Raw genomic sequence first — 21,774 nt, 5'->3', positions numbered from 1 at the left:
GAGCTTCATATCCAATCCACCACAGAACTAGAAATAGTGCCCACTTGTTCACGCACAGATACACACACAAATAAACACATAAACAGGCCACGGCACAGAATATATGGAAAACAAGTCATTACCGTGTTGCCTGTAGCTAGCCTTTGCAATAACAGAGATGGAGGCGAAATGTCACGATGGAAATTTTTTATATTAATCGTATATACTGTATATCCATTAGGAGTGAGTTGTGCTAGAAGTCTCCCTTTCAGCACAGATCAATGTACTGGCTCCACTGATGTTAGCAGACATGCCTTTCAGAGTTGGTATTGTAGCATTCCCTGTGTCTGACTGCGGCCCTGACCTCTGTCTGTGCTCCGTGCTGAACTATAACCACTAGTAAAACTCTGCCTGTCTGTTCTCCTTTTGTCTCCTTCTCCAACTGAAGCAACTTCCATACAAGATGAACCTTTCAGATCAGGTACTGAGACAGCAGCTGGCCGTGCACCTCCCACATGTGATTAGTGTCTTCCTAAAAAAAAAAAAAAAAAGTAACATAGCACTCATTTTTGTGTGTGTGTGTGTGTGTGTGTGTGTGTGTGTGTGTGTTTGTTTGTGTTACAGAGTTCCACTGAGGAAGACCAGAGGCTAAGCAAATCAACCTCTCTACTAGAGAGCCAGCACCACCACCTACTGCACTGCCTGGAGAAAACCACTGTAAGTCCTCCTCCATAAAGTCCACCATTTTGCACCACCATGTTTTTAAAGAAGCATAGAATGGACAAGCAAAACACTGGCTCTAGATAGGGCCATTAGCATTTTAACATCGGCTACTGTCATTAGCAGCCCCCCCCAGCTCTCCGCGACGGGCTAAACAGCATTGGAAAAACGCTCATTCTTTATATAAAATTGCTTTATTTTGCATTTGTACTGGTTGAAATAGCTGGGTCTGTTTGTTTTGGAGAGGAAGATCTCTGTGGATATTTTAGCCCCTGGTATAAGCATCCCGATCATTTGGATCTTAAATTATCATAGAAAAATGTTCACAGGTGCTTGGCTAGTGGCCGTCTGTGAGAGGCTAAACAGTGCTGGAGAAAAAAAAAGATTTGTAACATGAAACTGCTTTTTTTGTGTATTTTTCAAAAACATTGTCCACAACCGTTGTTTTTTGTTTGTTTGTTTGTTTCCAGAACTCAGAACCACACAAATTAAAATTAATTTGTGTAGGTTTTAAGTTATTTATTAAATATCATGACAAACTATGAATTGTGCAATCATCTATGTGCTTCGGTCCAACTGTGGCTCATTAGGTGAAAATAACTGACTGAGAGGCTTAATTTGAACAGATATACAGTTTTTCCATGTGCACGGGCAAGTGCAGTCCACTGAAGCATGATGTCCAGTACACTGCGTCTGTCTTATTATACAGGCTCGTCTGCCTGTATGTGATGCAGACGCACTGTCTGTTTCTGCCTGGCACCACTCAGAGCTTGGCAAAAGAAAGAATTAGCATGCGCTGTTGCAAATGCACCACAGTTGGGCAACATTCACCTTTGAACTGATACCCATACTTGGTATTCGGACCCAGCAGTACCTTTTTTTATGTACTTAACTCTCTATGTAACAACAAAAGTGTAGTATCAGCTCTAAAGAAGTCCAAACGTCTACATTTTAACATTGTTCTTTATTTAGAACATTTTGTTATTTAATTAGAACATTTTGTGATTTATTCAGAATATTTACAATTCACATAATAAAACCACTCCCCACCTCCCTCTTCCAAACCCGTATGTCCCTATAACCTTCAGCTTGTCATAGTCTGTTGCCAGGAAATTGGGTGAGAATGCTATGTGAGGAAGCACATCTGATATTCTTCCCAAGACTTTGGAGTCAAAGCAGTTAGGTTAGTTTAGTCAGCTAGTTAGGCCAGTTTTGCAAGGAGAACCACAATTGCAACCACTTTTGACTCATTGTGACTTGAAAAAGCTGCAGGGGTGACGTAGTCTCTCTTTCTCTCTATGTAGTCTCTCTTTCGGTATCAAAATTTGACACCAGTTGATCGATAGTAATGTTAATCAGTGTTTGGTAGTTCTGCTGTTACTGTTGACACCTTTGAAACTACTAAGATCACTATACAGCCCAAGCACGTATACACACTCTAATTTTTCACATTGAATATTTATGAAAATGGAGCACATAGAAGTCAGCGTAAAAGTTCTACAAAAGCATCAAAGTATATTATGTTGTCCTTAATCAAACAAAAACGTCATATCATAGTTTGTTGTCCAACATCACACAAAAACCTCATAGTGTAGTATGTCGTGTAAAATTGCACAGAAACGTCATACTATAGTATGTTGGCCAATATTGCAAAAACACATCATAGTATAGTTTGTCATCCTTAATCACACAAAAGTGTCATAGTATAGCGTGTTGTTCAAAATCACAAAAACCTCAAAGTGTAGTTTGTCTTCCAAAATTGCAAAACAATATCATAGTATAGTATGATGTCCAAAACTGTACAAAAACATCACAGTATAGGTTGTCATCCAAAGTCTGAAGTCGCACGGTGACAAAAAACACTGCCGAAAACGACATAATATAGTATGCCAAAAAAAGGGCTAAATATAACAAAATAAAGCATGTCAAGACAAGTCATAGTATAGCACCTCAAAAAAATGGGCCAAAACATCATAATATGGTATGTTGATAAAAAAAACACCAAAAAAGACATAGTATAGCATGGCAAAAAAACAGCGACAACAGTAGTAGTATAGCGTTTCGGAAAAACGGCTGAAAACATTATAGATAAGTACAGCGTATTAAAAAAAACATGGTAAAGTGTGTCATAAAAATCACATTACATATGTAGCATGTAATGAAAACTTTGTCATACACGTCATATAAGCATTGTAGTATTGAATGTCATATTTCCTTACATCTAACGAGCATACATGCATGCATCATCTAACATCTTAGTACATTATACTGAAAAAGACACTAAAGAAGAATGCTGATACTATGTGATACCATCCAATGTTGAATGTTACATAGTATAGCATGTCGAGTGATGTCATGGTACAGCATGTTGACATAATGGTCAAAAACATCATAATATAGCATGTAAAAAAAACTGCAGAAAAATGACGTTGATGTATAGTATGTTGAAAAATGTCAAAATGCAGAAAAAAATGGCTGAAAACCACATAGTATAGCATGTTGGGACACATCATAGTCTAGCACAGTGGTTCTCAAACTTTTTTCATTAATGTACCCCCTTTGAAATATGTTTTCAGCCAAGTACCCCCTGACCAGCACAAAATATTTTTGGAAAAAAAAAAATTAAAAAAAAAAATATAACACCGTGATGTTCCATCAGTGTCTGATATATTACAACATATTTCAGCAATTTTTTTTTAAAAATGGTGCATTATGACGTTTTGAGACTTTTTTTCCAACATGGTGTATTATGAAGTGTCTATACAAGCTATAGTATTTCGTTTACAGCCAATTTTTCGGCATGTCAAATTTTGCAGTTTTTCAACATAATATATTATGTTGTTTTCAGACATTTTTCGACATGCTTCATCATGACATTTTTGGCCCTTTCTTTTCGACATGCTATACTATGACGTGTCTCTACAAACTATACTATGCGGTTTTTAGCTATTTATTCAGCATGCTATATTATGACGTTATTTTTGGCCCTTTTTTGACTTGCGTCACTATGTTGTGTCTTTACAAGCTATAACGCAGTTATTTTTAGGATATAACAAAATTTGAGATTTTTCGCCATACTGTTATATCATGATGTTTTTGGCCCTTTTTTCCCACATGCTATACTATGTCCCTTCTCTTCAAGCTATAATAAGTGGTTTTCAGCCATTTTTGGATGTTTCAAATTTTGAGATTATTCGCCGTACTGTACTATGTGGTATTTAGCCATTTTTCCAACATGCTGCATTATGTTTTTAAGTGGTTATCAGCTGCTTTTTGGAGATGTCAAATTTTGACACTTTTCGCTATACTGTAGAATTGCTTTTTTGGTCATTTTTTCATATGTATGTGTATTGTATTTTACTGGTTTTTAGGCAGTTTTTGAATGTTTTTTCAACATTGTATACTTTAACATACCTGTATATGGTATAGAAAGTGGTTTACAGCTGTTTTTTGGACATGTCAAAGTTTGACATTCTCGCCATACAATAGCCTTGCTTTTTTGGTCCTTTTTTACACATGCTATTTTATACATTTTTCAGCCTTTTGTTGATGTTTTTTCAACACTGTATATCATAACATGCCTCTACTTTCTTTACTAAGTGGTTTTCAGCTGTTTTTGGGATACGTCAAATTTTGACATTTTTGCCATAGTATAGCCTGGCTGTTTTGGTCATTTTTTTCAACATGCTTTTTCATGGGTTTTTGGACCGTATTTGCATATTTTATCAACACGGTATATCATAAGATGCTTCTACATGCAATACTAAGTGGTTTCAGCTTTTTTCTGGACATGTCAAATTTTGACATTTTTGCCATACTATAGCCTTGCTATTTTGCTCCTTTTTTCAAGATACTGTTTTATGTTTTTTCAGCCTTTTGTTGATGTTTTTTTCGACACTGTACATCATAACATGCCTCTACTTTCTTTACTAAGTGGTTTTCAGCTGTTTTTGGGATATGTCAAATTTTGACATTTTTGCCATACTATAGCCTTGCTGTTTTGGTCATTTTTTCAACATGCTGTTTAATGGGTTTTTGGACCGTATTTGCATATTTTATCAACACGGTATATCATAAGACGCTTCTACATGCTATACTAAATGGTTTTCAGCTGTTTTCTGGACATGTCAAATGTTGACATTTTTGCCATACTATAGCCTTGCTTTTTTGGTCATTTTTTCAACAGGCTGTTTTATGGGTTTGTCAGCCATTCTTGGACGTTTTTTCAACACTGTATACCATAACATGCCTCTACTTTCTTTACTAAGTGGTTTTCAGCTGTTTTTGGGATATGTCAAATTTTGACATTTTTGCCATACTATAGCCTTGCTGTTTTGGTCCTTTTTTCAACATACTATTTTATGTTTTTTTCAGCCTTTTCTTGATGTTTTTTCAATACTGTATATCATAACATGCCTCTACTTTCTATACTAAGTGGATTTCAGCTGTTTTTGGGACATGTCAAATTTTGACATTTTTGCCATACTATAGCCTTGCTATTTTGCTCCTTTTTTCAAGATACTGTTTTATGTTTTTTCAGCCTTTTGTTAATGTTTTTTTCGACACTGTATATCATAACATGCCTCTACTTTCTTTACTAAGTGGTTTTCAGCTGTTTTTGGGATATGTCAAATTTTGACATTTTTGCCATACTATAGCCTTGCTTTTTTGGTCAATTTTTTCAACATGCTGTTTCATGGGTTTTTCAGCCTTTTCTTGATGTTTTTTCGATACTGTATACATTAACATGCCTCTACTTTCTATACTAAGTGGATTTCAGCTGTTTTTGGGATATGTCAAATTTTGACATTTTTGCCATACTATAGCCTTGCTGTTTTGGTCATTTTTTCAACATGCTGTTTAATGGGTTTTTGAACCGTATTTGCATATTTTATCAACACGGTATATCATAAGATGCTTCTACATGCTATACTAAATGGTTTTCAGCTGCTTTTTGGACATGTCAAATTTTGACATTTTTGCCATACTATAGCCTTGCTATTTTGCTCCTTTTTTCAAGATACTGTTTTTTTGTTTTTTCAGCCTTTTGTTGATGTTTTTTTCGACACTGTACATCATAACATGCCTCTACTTTCTATACTAAGTGGATTTCAGCTGTTTTTTGGACATGTCAAATGTTGACATTTTTACCATACTATAGCCTTGCTTTTTTGGTAATTTTTTCAACATGCTATTTCATGGGTTTTTAAGCCTTTTGTTGATGTTTTTTCGACACTGTATATCATAAGATGCTTCTACATGCTATACTAAATGGTTTTCAGCTGTTTTCTGGACATGTCAAATTTTGACATTTTTGCCATACTATAGCCTTGCTATTTTGCTCCTTTTTTCAAGATACTGTTTTATGTTTTTTCAGCCTTTTGTTGATGTTTTTTTCGACACTGTACATCATAACATGCCTCTACTTTCTTTACTAAGTGGTTTTCAGCTGTTTTTGGGATATGTCAAATTTTGACATTTTTGCCATACTATAGCCTTGCTGTTTTGGTCCTTTTTTCAACATACTATTTTATGTTTTTTTCAGCCTTTTCTTGATGTTTTTTCAATACTGTATATCATAACATGCCTCTACTTTCTATACTAAGTGGATTTCAGCTGTTTTTTGGACATGTCAAATGTTGACATTTTTACCATACTATAGCCTTGCTTTTTTGGTCAATTTTTTCAACATGCTATTTCATGGGTTTTTAAGCCTTTTGTTGATGTTTTTTCGACACTGTATATCATAAGATGCTTCTACATGCTATACTAAATGGTTTTCAGCTGTTTTCTGGACATGTCAAATTTTGACATTTTTGTCATACTATAGCCTTGCTATTTTGCTCCTTTTTTCAAGATACTGTTTTTTTGTTTTTTCAGCCTTTTGTTGATGTTTTTTTCGACACTGTACATCATAACATGCCTCTACTTTCTTTACTAAGTGGATTTCAGCTGTTTTTGGGATATGTCAAATTTTGACATTTTTGCCATACTATAGCCTTGCTGTTTTGGTCCTTTTTTCAACATACTATTTTATGTTTTTTTCAGCCTTTTCTTGATGTTTTTTCAATACTGTACATCATAACATGCCTCTACTTTCTATACTAAGTGGATTTCAGCTGTTTTTTGGACATGTCAAATTTTGACATTTTTGCCATACTATAGCCTTGCTGTTTTGGTCATTTTTTCAACATGCTGTTTAATGGGTTTTTGAACCGTATTTGCATATTTTATCAACACGGTATATCATAAGATGCTTCTACATGCTATACTAAATGGTTTTCAGCTGTTTTCTGGACATGTCAAATTTTGACATTTTTGCCATACTATAGCCTTGCTATTTTGCTCCTTTTTTCAACACACTATTTTATGTTTTTTTCAGCCTTTTCTTGATGTTTTTTTCGACACTGTATATCATAACATGCCTCTACTTTCTATACAAAATGGTTTTCAGCTGTTTTTGGGATGTGTCAAATTTTGACATTTTTGCCATACTATAGCCTTGCTGTTTTGGTCATTTTTTCAACATGCTATTTCATGGGTTTTTGGACCGTATTTGCATATTTTATCAACACAGTATATCATAACATGCCTCTACATGCTATACTAAGTGGTTTTCAGCTGTTTTTTGGACATGTCAAATTTTGACATTTTTGCCATACTATAGCCTTGCTTTTTTAGTCAATTTTTCACCATACTATTTTATGTTTTTTTCAGCCTTTTCTTGGTGTTTTTTCAACACTGTATATCATAACATGCTTCTACATGCTATACTAAGTGGTTTTCAGCTGTTTTTTAGACACATCAAATTTTGACATTTTTGCCATACTATAGCCTTGCTGTTTTGGTCATTTTTTCAACAGGCTGTTTTATGGGTTTGTCAGCCATTCTTGGACGTTTTTTCGACACTGTACATCATAACATGCCTCTACTTTCTTTACTAAGTGGTTTTCAGCTGTTTTTGGGATATGTCAAATTTTGACATTTTTGCCATACTATAGCCTTGCTGTTTTGGTCATTTTTTCAACATGCTATTTCATGGGTTTTTGGACCGTATTTGCATATTTTATCAACACGGTATATCATAACATGCCTCTACATGCTATACTAAGTGGTTTTCAGCTGTTTTTTGGACATGTCAAATTTTGACATTTTCGCCATACTATAGCCTTGCTGTTTTGGTCATTTTTTCAACATGCTGTTTAATGGGTTTTTGGACCGTTATTGTATATTTTATCAACACAGTATATCATAACATGCCTCTACATGCTATACTAAATGGTTTTCAGCTGTTTTTTGGACATGTCAAATGTTGACATTTTTACCATACTATAGCCTTGCTTTTTTGGTCATTTTTTCAACATGCTATTTCATGGGTTTTTAAGCCTTTTGTTGATGTTTTTTCCACACTGTATATCATAACATGCCTCTACTTTCTTTACTAAGTGGTTTTCAGCTGTTTTCTGGACATGTCAAATTTTGACATTTTTGCCTTGCTTTTTTAGTCAATTTTTCACCATGCTATTTTATGTTTTTTTCAGCCTTTTCTTGGTGTTTTTTCGACACTGTATATCATAACATGCTTCTACATGCTATACTAAGTGGTTTTCAGCTGTTTTTTAGACACATCAAATTTTGACATTTTTGCCATACTATAGCCTTGCTGTTTTGGTCATTTTTTCAACATGCTGTTTAATGGGTTTTTGGACCGTTATTGTATATTTTATCAACACGGTATATCATAAGATGCTTCTACATGCTATACTAAATGGTTTTCAGCTGTTTTCTGGACATGTCAAATTTTGACATTTTTGCCATACTATAGCCTTGCTGTTTTGGTCCTTTTTTCAACATACTATTTTATGTTTTTTTCAGCCTTTTCTTGATGTTTTTTCGATACTGTATACATTAACATGCCTCTACTTTCTATACTAAGTGGATTTCAGCTGTTTTTGGGATATGTCAAATTTTGACATTTTTGCCATACTATAGCCTTGCTGTTTTGGTCATTTTTTCAAGATACTGTTTTATGTTTTTTCAGCCTTTTGTTGATGTTTTTTTCAACACTGTATATCATAACATGCCTCTTCTTTCTTTACTAAGTGGTTTTCAGCCGTTTTTGGGATGTGTCAAATTTTGACATTTTTGCCATACTATAGCCTTGCTGTTTTGGTCAATTTTTCACCATACTATTTTATGGTTTTTTCAGCCTTTTCTTGGTGTTTTTTCGACACTGTACATCATAACATGCCTCTACTTTCTTTACTAAGTGGTTTTCAGCTGTCTTTGGGATATGTCAAATTTTGACATTTTTGCCATACTATAGCCTTGCTGTTTTGGTCATTTTTTCAAGATACTGTTTAATGGGTTTTTGGACCGTATTTGCATATTTTATCAACACGGTATACCATAGGATGCTTCTACATGCTATACTAAATGGTTTTCAGCTGTTTTCTGGACATGTCAAATTTTGACATTTTTGCCATACTATAGCCTTGCTTTTTTGGTCAATTTTTTCAACATGCTATTTCATGGGTTTTTAAGCCTTTTGTTGATGTTTTTTCGACACTGTACATCATAACATGCCTCTACTTTCTTTACTAAGTGGTTTTCAGCTGTTTTTGGGATATGTCAAATTTTGACATTTTTGCCATACTATAGCCTTGCTTTTTTGGTCATTTTTCAACATGCTATTTTTTGGGTTTTTCGGCCTTTTGACGATGTTTTTTCAATACTGTATATCATAACATGCCTCTACTTTCTATACTAAGTGGATTTCAGCTGTTTTTTGGACATGTCAAATGTTGACATTTTTACCATACTATAGCCTTGCTTTTTTGGTCAATTTTTTCAACATGCTATTTCATGGGTTTTTAAGCCTTTTGTTGATGTTTTTTCAACACTGTATATCATAACATGCTTCTACATGCTATACTAAATGGTTTTCAGCTGTTTTCTGGACATGTCAAATTTTGACATTTTTGCCATACTATAGCCTTGCTATTTTGCTCCTTTTTTCAAGATACTGTTTTTTTGTTTTTTCAGCCTTTTGTTGATGTTTTTTTCGACACTGTACATCATAACATGCCTCTACTTTCTTTACTAAGTGGTTTTCAGCTGTTTTTGGGATATGTCAAATTTTGACATTTTTGCCATACTATAGCCTTGCTGTTTTGGTCCTTTTTTCAACATACTATTTTATGTTTTTTTCAGCCTTTTCTTGATGTTTTTTCAATACTGTACATCATAACATGCCTCTACTTTCTATACTAAGTGGATTTCAGCTGTTTTTTGGACATGTCAAATGTTGACATTTTTACCATACTATAGCCTTGCTTTTTTGGTCAATTTTTTCAACATGCTGTTTCATGGGTTTTTAAGCCTTTTGTTGATATTTTTCGACACTGTATATCATAACATGCCTCTACTTTCTTTACTAAGTGGTTTTCAGCTGTTTTTGGGATGTGTCAAATTTTGACATTTTTGCCATACTATAGCCTTGCTTTTTTGGTCATTTTTTCAACATGCTATTTTTTGGGTTTTTCGGCCTTTTGACGATGTTTTTTCAATACTGTATATCATAACATGCCTCTACTTTCTATACTAAGTGGATTTCAGCTGTTTTTTGGACATGTCAAATGTTGACATTTTTACCATACTATAGCCTTGCTTTTTTGGTCAATTTTTTCAACATGCTATTTCATGGGTTTTTAAGCCTTTTGTTGATGTTTTTTCGACACTGTATATCATAAGATGCTTCTACATGCTATACTAAATGGTTTTCAGCTGTTTTCTGGACATGTCAAATTTTGACATTTTTGCCATACTATAGCCTTGCTATTTTGCTCCTTTTTTCAAGATACTGTTTTTTTGTTTTTTCAGCCTTTTGTTGATGTTTTTTTCGACACTGTACATCATAACATGCCTCTACTTTCTTTACTAAGTGGTTTTCAGCTGTTTTTGGGATATGTCAAATTTTGACATTTTTGCCATACTATAGCCTTGCTGTTTTGGTCCTTTTTTCAACATACTATTTTATGTTTTTTTCAGCCTTTTCTTGATGTTTTTTCAATACTGTACATCATAACATGCCTCTACTTTCTATACTAAGTGGATTTCAGCTGTTTTTTGGACATGTCAAATGTTGACATTTTTACCATACTATAGCCTTGCTTTTTTGGTCAATTTTTTCAACATGCTATTTCATGGGTTTTTAAGCCTTTTGTTGATGTTTTTTCAACACTGTATATCATAACATGCCTCTACTTTCTTTACTAAGTGTTTTTCAGCTGTTTTTGGGATGTGTCAAATTTTGACATTTTTGCCATACTATAGCCTTGCTGTTTTGGTCCTTTTTTCAACATACTATTTTATGTTTTTTTCAGCCTTTTCTTGATGTTTTTTCGATACTGTATATCATAACATGCCTCTACTTTCTATACTAAGTGGATTTCAGCTGTTTTTGGGATATGTCAAATGTTGACATTTTTGCCATACTATAGCCTTGCTGTTTTGGTCATTTTTTCAACATGCTGTTTAATGGGTTTTTGAACCGTATTTGCATATTTTATCAACACGGTATATCATAAGACGCTTCTACATGCTATACTAAATGGTTTTCAGCTGTTTTCTGGACATGTCAAATTTTGACATTTTTGCCATACTATAGCCTTGCTATTTTGCTCCTTTTTTCAACACACTATTTTATGTTTTTTTCAGCCTTTTCTTTATGTTTTTTTCGACACTGTATATCATAACATGCCTCTACTTTCTATACAAAATGGTTTCAGCTGTTTTTGGGATGTGTCAAATTTTGACATTTTTGCCATACTATAGCCTTACTGTTTTGGTCATTTTTTCAACATGCTATTTCACGGGTTTTTGGACCGTATTTGCATATTTTATCAACGCAGTATATCATAACATGCCTCTACATGCTATACTAAGTGGTTTCAGCTGTTTTTTGGACATGTCAAATGTTGACATTTTTACCATACTATAGCCTTGCTTTTTTGATCATTTTTTCAACATGCTATTTCATGGGTTTTTAAGCCTTTTGTTGATGTTTTTTCCACACTGTATATCATAACATGCCTCTACTTTCTTTACTAAGTGGTTTTCAGCTGTTTTGGGACGTGTCAAATTTTGACATTTTTGCCATACTATAGCCTTGCTTTTTTAGTCAATTTTTCACCATACTATTTTATGTTTTTTTCAGCCTTTTCTTGGTGTTTTTTTCGACACTGTATATCATAACATGCTTCTACATGCTATACTAAGTGGTTTTCAGCTGTTTTTGGGAAATGTCAAATTTTGACATTTTTGCCATACTATAGCCTTGCTGTTTTGGTCATTTTTTCAACATGCTGTTTAATGGGTTTTTGGACCGTTATTGTATATTTTATCAACACGGTATATCATAAGATGCTTCTACATGCTATACTAAATGGTTTTCAGCTGTTTTCTGGACATGTCAAATTTTGACATTTTTGCCATACTATAGCCTTGCTATTTTGCTCCTTTTTTCAAGATACTGTTTTATGTTTTTTCAGCCTTTTGTTGATGTTTTGTTTGACACTGTACATCATAACATGCCTCTACTTTCTTTACTAAGTGGTTTTCAGCTGTTTTTGGGATATGTCAAATTTTGACATTTTTGCCATACTATAGCCTTGCTGTTTTGGTCATTTTTTCAACATGCTATTTCATGGGTTTTTGGACCGTATTTGCATATTTTATCAACAGAGTATATCATAACATGCCTCTACTTTCTATACAAAATGGTTTTCAGCTGTTTTTGGGATGTGTCAAATTTTGACATTTTTGCCATACTATAGCCTTGCTGTTTTGGTCCTTTTTTCAAGATACTGTTTTATGTTTTTTCAGCCTTTTGTTGATGTTTTTTTCAACACGGTATATCATAACATGCCTCTACTTTCTTTACTAAGTGGTTTTCAGCTGTTTTTGGGATGTGTCAAATTTTGACATTTTTGCCATACTATAGCCTTGCTGTTTTGGTCAATTTTTCACCATACTATTTTATGTTTTTTTCAGCCTTTTCTTGGTGTTTTTTCGACACTGTACATCATAACATGCCTCTACTTTCTTTACTAAGTGGTTTTCAGCTGTCTTTGGGATATGTCAAATTTTGACATTTTTGCCATACTATAGCCTTGCTGTTTTGGTCATTTTTTCAACAGGCTGTTTTATGGGTTTGTCAGCCATTCTTGGACATTTTTTCAACACTGTATACCATGTCATGCCTCTACTTTCTTTACTAAATAGTTTTCAGCTGTTTTTGGGATATGTCAAATTTTGACATTTTTGCCATACTATAGCCTTGCTGTTTTGGTCATTTTTTCAACAGGCTGTTTTATGGGTTTGTCAGCCATTCTTGGACATTTTTTCAACACTGTATACCATGTCATGCCTCTACTTTCTTTACTAAATAGTTTTCAGCTGTTTTTGGGATATGTCAAATTTTGACATTTTTGCCATACTATAGCCTTGCTGTTTTGGTCATTTTTTCAAGATACTGTTTTATGTTTTTTCAGCCTTTTGTTGATGTTTTTTTCAACACTGTATATCATAACATGCCTCTACTTTCTTTACTAAGTGGTTTTCAGCTGTTTTTGGGATGTGTCAAATTTTGACATTTTTGCCATACTATAGCCTTGCTGTTTTGGTCAATTTTTCACCATACTATTTTATGTTTTTTTCAGCCTTTTCTTGGTGTTTTTTCGACACTGTACATCATAACATGCCTGTACTTTCTTTACTAAGTGGTTTTCAGCTGTCTTTGGGATATGTCAAATTTTGACATTTTTGCCATACTATAGCCTTGCTGTTTTGGTCATTTTTTCAACATGCTGTTTTATGGGTTTGTCAGCCATTCTTGGACATTTTTTCAACACTGTATACCATGACATGCCTCTACTTTCTTTACTAAATAGTTTTCAGCTGTTTTTGGGATATGTCAAATTTTGACATTTTTGCCATACTATAGCCTTGCTGTTTTGGTCAATTTTTCACCATACTATTTTATGTTTTTTTCAGCCTTTTCTTGGTGTTTTTTCGACACTGTATATCATAACATGCTTCTACATGCTATACTAAGTGGTTTTCAGCTGTTTTTTAGACACATCAAATTTTGACATTTTTGCCATACTATAGCCTTGCTGTTTTGGTCATTTTTTCAACATGCTATTTCATGGGTTTTTGGACCGTATTTGCATATTTTATCAACACGGTATATCATATGATGCTTCTACATGCTATACTAAGTGGTTTCAGCTTTTTTCTGGACATGTCAAATTTTGACATTTTTGCCATACTATAGCCTTGCTATTTTGGTCAATTTTTTCACCATACTATTTTATGTTTTTTTAAGCCTTTTCTTGATGTTTTTTCGACACTGTATATCATAACATGCCTCTACTTTCTTTACTAAGTGGTTTCCAGCTGTTTTTTGGACATGTCAAATTTTGACATTTTTGCCATACTATAGCCTTGCTGTTTTGTTAATTTTTTCCCCATGCTATTTTATGGGGTTTTGGGCCGTTTTTGGATACAATACTTTATCCAAAAATACTGTATCAATACTGTATCCTGTAACATGTCTGTATATTCTGCACTCTTTGGTTTTCAGCTTTTTTTGGAGATGTCAAAATTAAAGATTTTTTCGCCACACTATACCATGCAGTTTTCAGCCATTTTTTTGATATCAGAATCAGAATCAGAATCATACTCTGGTTTTATTGCCAAGTACATTGACATATTCCAGGAATTTGATTCATTGTTTTGGTGCAACACAATTAACATACGGGACGAATAAGAGTGTTTAATTTAAACAGTATAGAAGAGATTAAAAAAATAAGCATATAAGCATAAAAACAACAATTTAAAGATATACAATAAAAAACAGACAATATAAAGAACACAAAATGTACGTACAAAGGTGCAATAGAGGAAGTACAGATGTGCAGAAGCTGATTCTTCACTGCAAATATCTAGAGTCTAAATAAACAATTTTACTGACAGTGTGCATATAATGAAATCCAGTCCAGTGTGCGTTAATATTAAGCATAAAAGCTTATTTAGCCTAACATTAATGTATTGTTTTCAGACTCTTGAGCTGGTTGAGAGCCTGTATCATGTGGGCGGTGGGGGAGTTGGGAGGGCCGCTGTATTGTTTTTTAATGGTGACAGCAGAAGGGAAGAAACTGTTCTTGAGTCTTGAGGTTTTTGTCCTGATGGTACGCAGCTTCGCGTCAGAGGGGAGGATCTCGAAAATTCAGTGTCCAGGGTGAAAGGGGTCGGCCACAATTCTACTTGCATGCCTTAGAGCCCTTGAGGTGTGCAGGTCATGGAGACATTGCAGGTGGCAGCCCATCAACCTCTCTACAGCACATATGATACGCTGCAGCCTGTTTTTGTCCGTTGCCGTGACTGCAGCGTACCACACTGTGATGGAAGGTGAAGATGGACTCAATGATAATGGTGTAGAAGTGCATCATCATTGTCTTTGGCAGGTTGAATTTCTTCCGACGTCGTAGAAAGTACATCCTCTCCTGAAATTAATAGTAATTTTTAACACTATATACAGTAATATGCCCCTACATTCTATTCTAAGTGATTTTCAGCTGTTTTTTTGGACATGTCAAATTTTGACATTTTTGACATGTTTTGGTCATTTTTTCAACAGGCTGTTTTATGGGTTTGTCAGCCATTCTTGGACGTTTTTTCAACACTGTATACCATAACATGCCTCTACATGCTATAATAAGTGGTTTTCAGCTGTGTTTTGGACATGTCAAATTTTGATAATTTTGCCATACTATAGCCTTGCTTTTTTGGTCATTTTTTCAACATACTATTTTATGGAGTTTGCGGCCGTTTTTGGATGGGTTTTTTTACACTGTATGTTATAAAATGCTTCTACATGCTATACTAAGTGGTATTCAGCTGGTTTTTGGATGTGTCGAATTTTGACATTTACGCCATACTATAGCCTTGCTGTTTTGGTCATTTTTTCAACATACTATTTCATTAGTTTTTGGGCCGTATTTGCATGTTTTATTAACACTGTATATCATAACATGCTTCTACATGCTATACTAAGTGGTTTTCAGCTGTTTTTTTGGACATGTCGAATTTTGACGTTTTCGCCATACTATAGCCTTGCTTTTTTTGGTCATTTTTCAACATGCTATTTTATGGAGTTTGGGGGCGTTTTTGGATGTTTTTTTAACACTGTATGTTATAAAATGCCTCTACAATACTTTACTAAGTGGGTTTCATCTGTTTTTTGGACATGTGAAATTTTGACATTTTTGCCATACTATAGCCTTGCTGTTTTGGTCATTTTTTCAACATGCTATTTTTGGGGGTTTTCGGCCTTTTGACGATGTTTTTTCAACACTGTATGTTATAACATGCCTCTGCTTGCTATACTAAGTGGTTTTCATCTGTTTTTTGGACATGTCAAATTTTGACATTTCGACATACTATAGCCTTGCTTTTTTTGGTCATTTTTTTCAACATGCTATTTTATGGAGTTTGGGGCCGTTTTTGGATGTTTTTTTTAACACTGTATGTTATAAAATGCTTCTACATGCTATACTAAGTGGGTTTCATCTGTTTTTTGGACATGTGAAATTTTGACATTTTTGCCATACTATAGCCTTGCTTTTTTGGTCATTTTTTCAACATGCTATTTTTTGGGTTTTTCGGCCTTTTGACGATGTTCTTTCAACACTGCATGTTATAACATGCCTCTGCTTGCTATACTAAGTGGTTTTCAGCTGTTTTTTGGACATGTCAAATTTTGACAATTTTGTCATACTATAGCCTTGCTGTTTTGGTCATTTTTTTCAACATGCTATTTTATGGAGTTTGGGACCATTTTTCAATGTTTTTTCAACACTGTATATCGTAACATGCTTCTACATGCTATATTAAGTGGTTTTAAACTGTTTTTTGGACATGTCAAATTTTGACAATTTCATCATACTATAGCCTTGCTTTTTTGGTCATTTTTTCAACATGCTATTTTTGGGGGGTTTTGGCCTTTTGACGATGTTTTTTCAACACTGTATGTTATAACAGGCCTCTGAATGCTATAATAAGTGGTTTTCAGCAGTTTTTTCGATGTGTCAAATTTTGAAATTTTCGCCATACTATAGCCTTGCCGTTTTGGTCATTTTTTCAACATGCTATTTTTTGGGGGTTTTGGCCTTTTGACGATGTTTTTTCGACACTGCATGTTATAACATGCCTCTGCTTGCTATACTAAGTGGTTTTCAGCTGTTTTTTGGACATGTCAAATTTTGACAATTTCGTCATACTATAGCCTTGCTGTTTTGGTCATTTTTTTCAACATGCTATTTTTTGGAGTTTGGGACCATTTTTCAATGTTTTTTTAACACTGTATATCGTAACATGCTTCTACATGCTATATTAAGTGGTTTTAAACTGTTTTTTGGACATGTCAAATTTTGACAATTTCATCATACTATAGCCTTGCTTTTTTGGTCATTTTTTCAACATGCTATTTTTTGGGGGTTTTGGCCTTTTGACGATGTTTTTTCAACACGGTATGTTATAACAGGCCTCTGAATGCTATAATAAGTGGTTTTCAGCAGTTTTTTTTTGATGTGTCAAATTTTGAAATTTTCGCCATACTATAGCCTTGCTGTTTTGGTCATTTTTTCAACGTACTATTTCATTAGTTTTTGGGCCACATTTGCATGTTTTTTCAACACTGTATATCATAACATGTTTCAACTTGCTATACTAAGTGGTTTTCAGCTATTTTTGGACATGTCGAATTTTGACATTTTCGCCATACTATAGCCTTGCTGTTTTGGTCATTTTTTCCAACATGCTATTTTTTGGGTTTTTCGGCCTTTTGACGATGTTTTTTCAACACTGTATATCATAACATGCCTCTGATTGCTATACTAAGTGGTTTTCAGCTGTTTTTTGGACATGTCAAATTTTGACAATTTCGTCATACTATAGCCTTGCTTTTTTGGTCATTTTTTCAACATGCTATTTTTTGGGTTTTTCGGCCTTTTGACGATGTTTTTTCAACACTGCATGTTATAACATGCCTCTGCTTGCTATACGAAGTGGTTTTCAGCAGTTTTTTTGGACATGTCAAATTTTGACAATTTCGCCATACTATAGCCTTGCTGTTTTAGTCATTTTTTCAACATGCTATTTCATTAGTTTTTGGGCCATATTTGCATATTTTATCAACTCTGTATATCATAACATGTTTCAACTTGCTATACTACGTGGTTTTCAGCTATTTTTGGACATGTTGAATTTTGAAATTTTCGCCATACTATAGCCTTGCCGTTTTGGTCATTTTTTCAACATGCTATTTTATGGAGTTTGGGGCCATTTTTGGATGTTTTTTTAACACTGCATTTTATAACATGCCTCTACATGCTTTACTAAGTGGGTTTCATCTGTTTTTTGGACATGTGAAATTTTGACATTTTTGCCATACTATAGCCTTGCTTTTTTGGTCATTTTTTCAACATGCTATTTTTTGGGTTTTTCGGCCTTTTTTCAATGTTTTTTCAACACTGTATATCGTAACATGCTTCTACATGCTATATTAAGTGGTTTTAAACTGTTTTTTGGACATGTCAAATTTTGACAATTTCGTCATACTATAGCCTTGCTGTTTTGGTCATTTTTTCAACGTACTATTTCATTAGTTTTTGGGCCACATTTGCATGTTTTATCAACACTGTATATCATAACATGTTTCAACTTGCTATACTAAGTGGTTTTCAGCTATTTTTGGACTTGTCAAATTTTGACATTTTTGCCATACTATAGCCTTGCTTTTTTGGTCATTTTTTCAACATGCTATTTTTTGGGGTTTGCAGCCTTTTGACGATGTTTTTTCAACACTGCATGTTATAACATGCCTCTGCTTGCTATACTAAGTGGTTTTCATCTGTTTTTTGGACATGTCAAATTTTGACATTTCGACATACTATAGCCTTGCTGTTTTGGTCATTTTTTCAACATGCTATTTCATTAGTTTTTGGGCCACATTTGCATGTTTTATCAACACTGTATATCATAACATGTTTCAACTTGCTATACTAAGTGCTTTTCAGCTATTTTTGGACATGTCGAATTTTGACATTTTCGCCATACTATAGCCTTGCCGTTTTGGTCATTTTTTCAACATGCTATTTTATGGAGTTTGGGGCCGTTTTTGGATGTTTTTTTTAACACTGTATGTTATAAAATGCCTCTACATGCTTTACTAAGTGGGTTTCATCTGTTTTTTGGACATGTGAAATTTTGACATTTTTGCCATACTATAGCCTTGCTTTTTTGGTCATTTTTTCAACATGCTATTTTTTGGGTTTTTCGGCCTTTTGACGATGTTTTTTCAACACTGCATGTTATAACATGCCTCTGCTTGCTATACTAAGTGGTTTTCAGCTGTTTTTTGGACATGTCAAATTTTGACAATTTCGACATACTATAGCCTTGCTGTTTTGGTCATTTTTTTCAACATGCTATTTTATGGAGTTTGGGACCATTTTTCAATGTTTTTTTAACACTGTATATCGTAACATGCTTCTACATGCTATATTAAGTGGTTTTAAACTGTTTTTTGGACATGTCGAATTTTGAAATTTTCGCCATACTATAGCCTTGCTGTTTTGGTCATTTTTTCAACGTACTATTTCATTAGTTTTTGGGCCACATTTGCATGTTTTATCAACACTGTATATCATAACATGTTTCAACTTGCTATACTAAGTGGTTTTCAGCTATTTTTGGACATGTGAAATTTTGACATTTTTGCCATACTATAGCCTTGCTTTTTTGGTCATTTTTTCAACATGCTATTTTTTGGGGTTTTCGGCCTTTTGACGATGTTCTTTCAACACTGCATGTTATAACATGCCTCTGCTCGCTATACTAAGTGGTTTTTAGCTGTTTTTTGGACATGTCAAATTTTGACAATTTCGTCATACTATAGCCTTGCTGTTTTGGTCATTTTTTTCAACATGCTATTTTATGGAGTTTGGGACCATTTTTCAATGTTTTTTCAACACTGTATATCGTAAGATGCTTCTACATGCTATATTAAGTGGTTTTAAACTGTTTTTTGGACATGTTGAATTTTTAAATTTTCGCCATACTATAGCCTTGCTGTTTTGGTCATTTTTTCAACGTACTATTTCATTAGTTTTTGGGCCACATTTGCATGTTTTATCAACACTGTATATCATAACATGTTTCAACTTGCTATACTAAGTGGTTTTCAGCTATTTTTGGACTTGTCAAATTTTGACATTTTTGCCATACTATAGCCTTGCTTTTTTGGTCATTTTTTCAACATGCTATTTTTTGGGTTTTTCGGCCTTTTGACGATGTTCTTTCAACACTGCATGTTATAACATGCCTCTGCTCGCTATACTAAGTGGTTTTTAGCTGTTTTTTGGACATGTCGAATTTTGACATTTTCGCCATACTATAGCCTTGCCGTTTTGGTCATTTTTTCAACATGCTATTTTATGGAGTTTGGGGCCGTTTTTGGATGTTTTTTTAAACACTGTATGTTATAAAATGCCTCTACATGCTTTACTAAGTGGGTTTCATCTGTTTTTTGGACATGTGAAATTTTGACATTTTTGCCATACTATAGCCTTGCTTTTTTGGTCATTTTTCAACATGCTATTTTTTGGGGTTTTTCGGCCTTTTGATCGATGTTCTTTCAACACTGCATGTTATAACATGCCTCTGCTTGCTATACTAAGTGGTTTTCAGCTGTTTTTTGGACATGTCAAATTTTGATATTTTGTCATACTATAGCCTTGCTGTTTTGGTCATTTTTTTCAACATGCTATTTTATGGAGTTTGGGACCATTTTTCAATATTTTTATAACACTGTATATCGTAACATGCTTCTACATGCTATATTAAGTGGTTTTAAACTGTTTTTTGGACATGTCAAATTTTGACAATTTCGTCATACTATAGCCTTGCTTTTTTGGTCATTTTTTCAACATGCTATTTTTTGGGGGTTTTGGCCTTTTGACGATGTTTTTTCAACACTGTATGTTATAACAGGCCTCTGAATGCTATAATAAGTGGTTTTCAGCAGTTTTTTCGATGTGTCAAATTTTGAAATTTTCGCCATACTATAGCCTTGCTGTTTTGGTCATTTTTTCAACGTACTATTTCATTAGTTTTTGGGCCACATTTGCATGTTTTATCAACACTGTATATCATAACATGTTTCAACTTGCTATACTAAGTGGTTTTCAGCTATTTTTGGACATGTCAAATTTTGACATTTTTGCCATACTATAGCCTTGCTTTTTTGGTCATTTTTTCAACATGCTATTTTATGGAGTTTGGGGCCGTTTTTGGATGTTTTTTTTAACACTGTATGTTATAAAATGCCTCTACATGCTTTACTAAGTGGTTTTCATCTGTTTTTTGGACATGTCAAATTTTGACATTTCGACATACTATAGCCTTGCTGTTTTGGTCATTTTTTCAACATGCTTTTTTTCGGGTTTTTCAACCTTTTGACGATGTTTTTTCAACACTGCATGTTATAACATGACTCTGCTTGCTATACTAAGTGGTTTTCAGCTGTTTTTTGGACATGTCAAATTTTGACAATTTCGTCATACTATAGCCTTGCTGTTTTGGTCATTTTTTTCAACATGCTATTTTATGGAGTTTGGGACCATTTTTCAATGTTTTTTCAACACTGTATATCGTAACATGCTTCTACATGCTATATTAAGTGGTTTTAAACTGTTTTTTGGACATGTCAAATTTTGACAATTTCGTCATACTATAGCCTTGCTGTTTTGGTCATTTTTTCAACGTACTATTTCATTAGTTTTTGGGCCACATTTGCATGTTTTATCAACACTGTATATCATAACATGTTTCAACTTGCTATACTAAGTGGTTTTCAGCTATTTTTGGACATGTCAAATTTTGACATTTTTGCCATACTATAGCCTTGCTTTTTTGGTCATTTTTTCAACATGCTATTTTTTGGGGTTT

At 33.8% G+C, this 21,774-nt stretch overlaps 1 protein-coding gene across 3 annotated transcripts in view; it reads left to right on the top strand.

The window, feature by feature from the left end:
• Positions 1-21,774, top strand: part of kcnd3 (potassium voltage-gated channel, Shal-related subfamily, member 3) — a 149,044-nt gene that overhangs the window by 112,379 nt on the left and 14,891 nt on the right. For 2 of the 3 annotated variants that reach the window (XM_088082106.1, XM_042492007.2), the window contains 2 exons: positions 428-460; positions 604-696. In XM_088082106.1, coding sequence (XP_087938232.1) covers positions 428-460; positions 604-696 — 126 coding nt within the window. The remainder of the gene's footprint in view (positions 1-427; positions 461-603; positions 697-21,774) is intronic. The other variant, XM_088082107.1, reaches the window with a different exon arrangement.

This window comes from Plectropomus leopardus, chromosome 9 (assembly GCF_026936395.1).
Source record: "Plectropomus leopardus strain MGB_pleo_1.0 chromosome 9, ASM2693639v1, whole genome shotgun sequence".
NCBI classification, from domain to species: Eukaryota; Metazoa; Chordata; class Actinopteri; order Perciformes; family Serranidae; genus Plectropomus; species Plectropomus leopardus.
The sequence above is the reverse complement of the archived record's forward strand: the minus strand, read 5'-3'. Positions and strand labels throughout refer to the sequence as shown.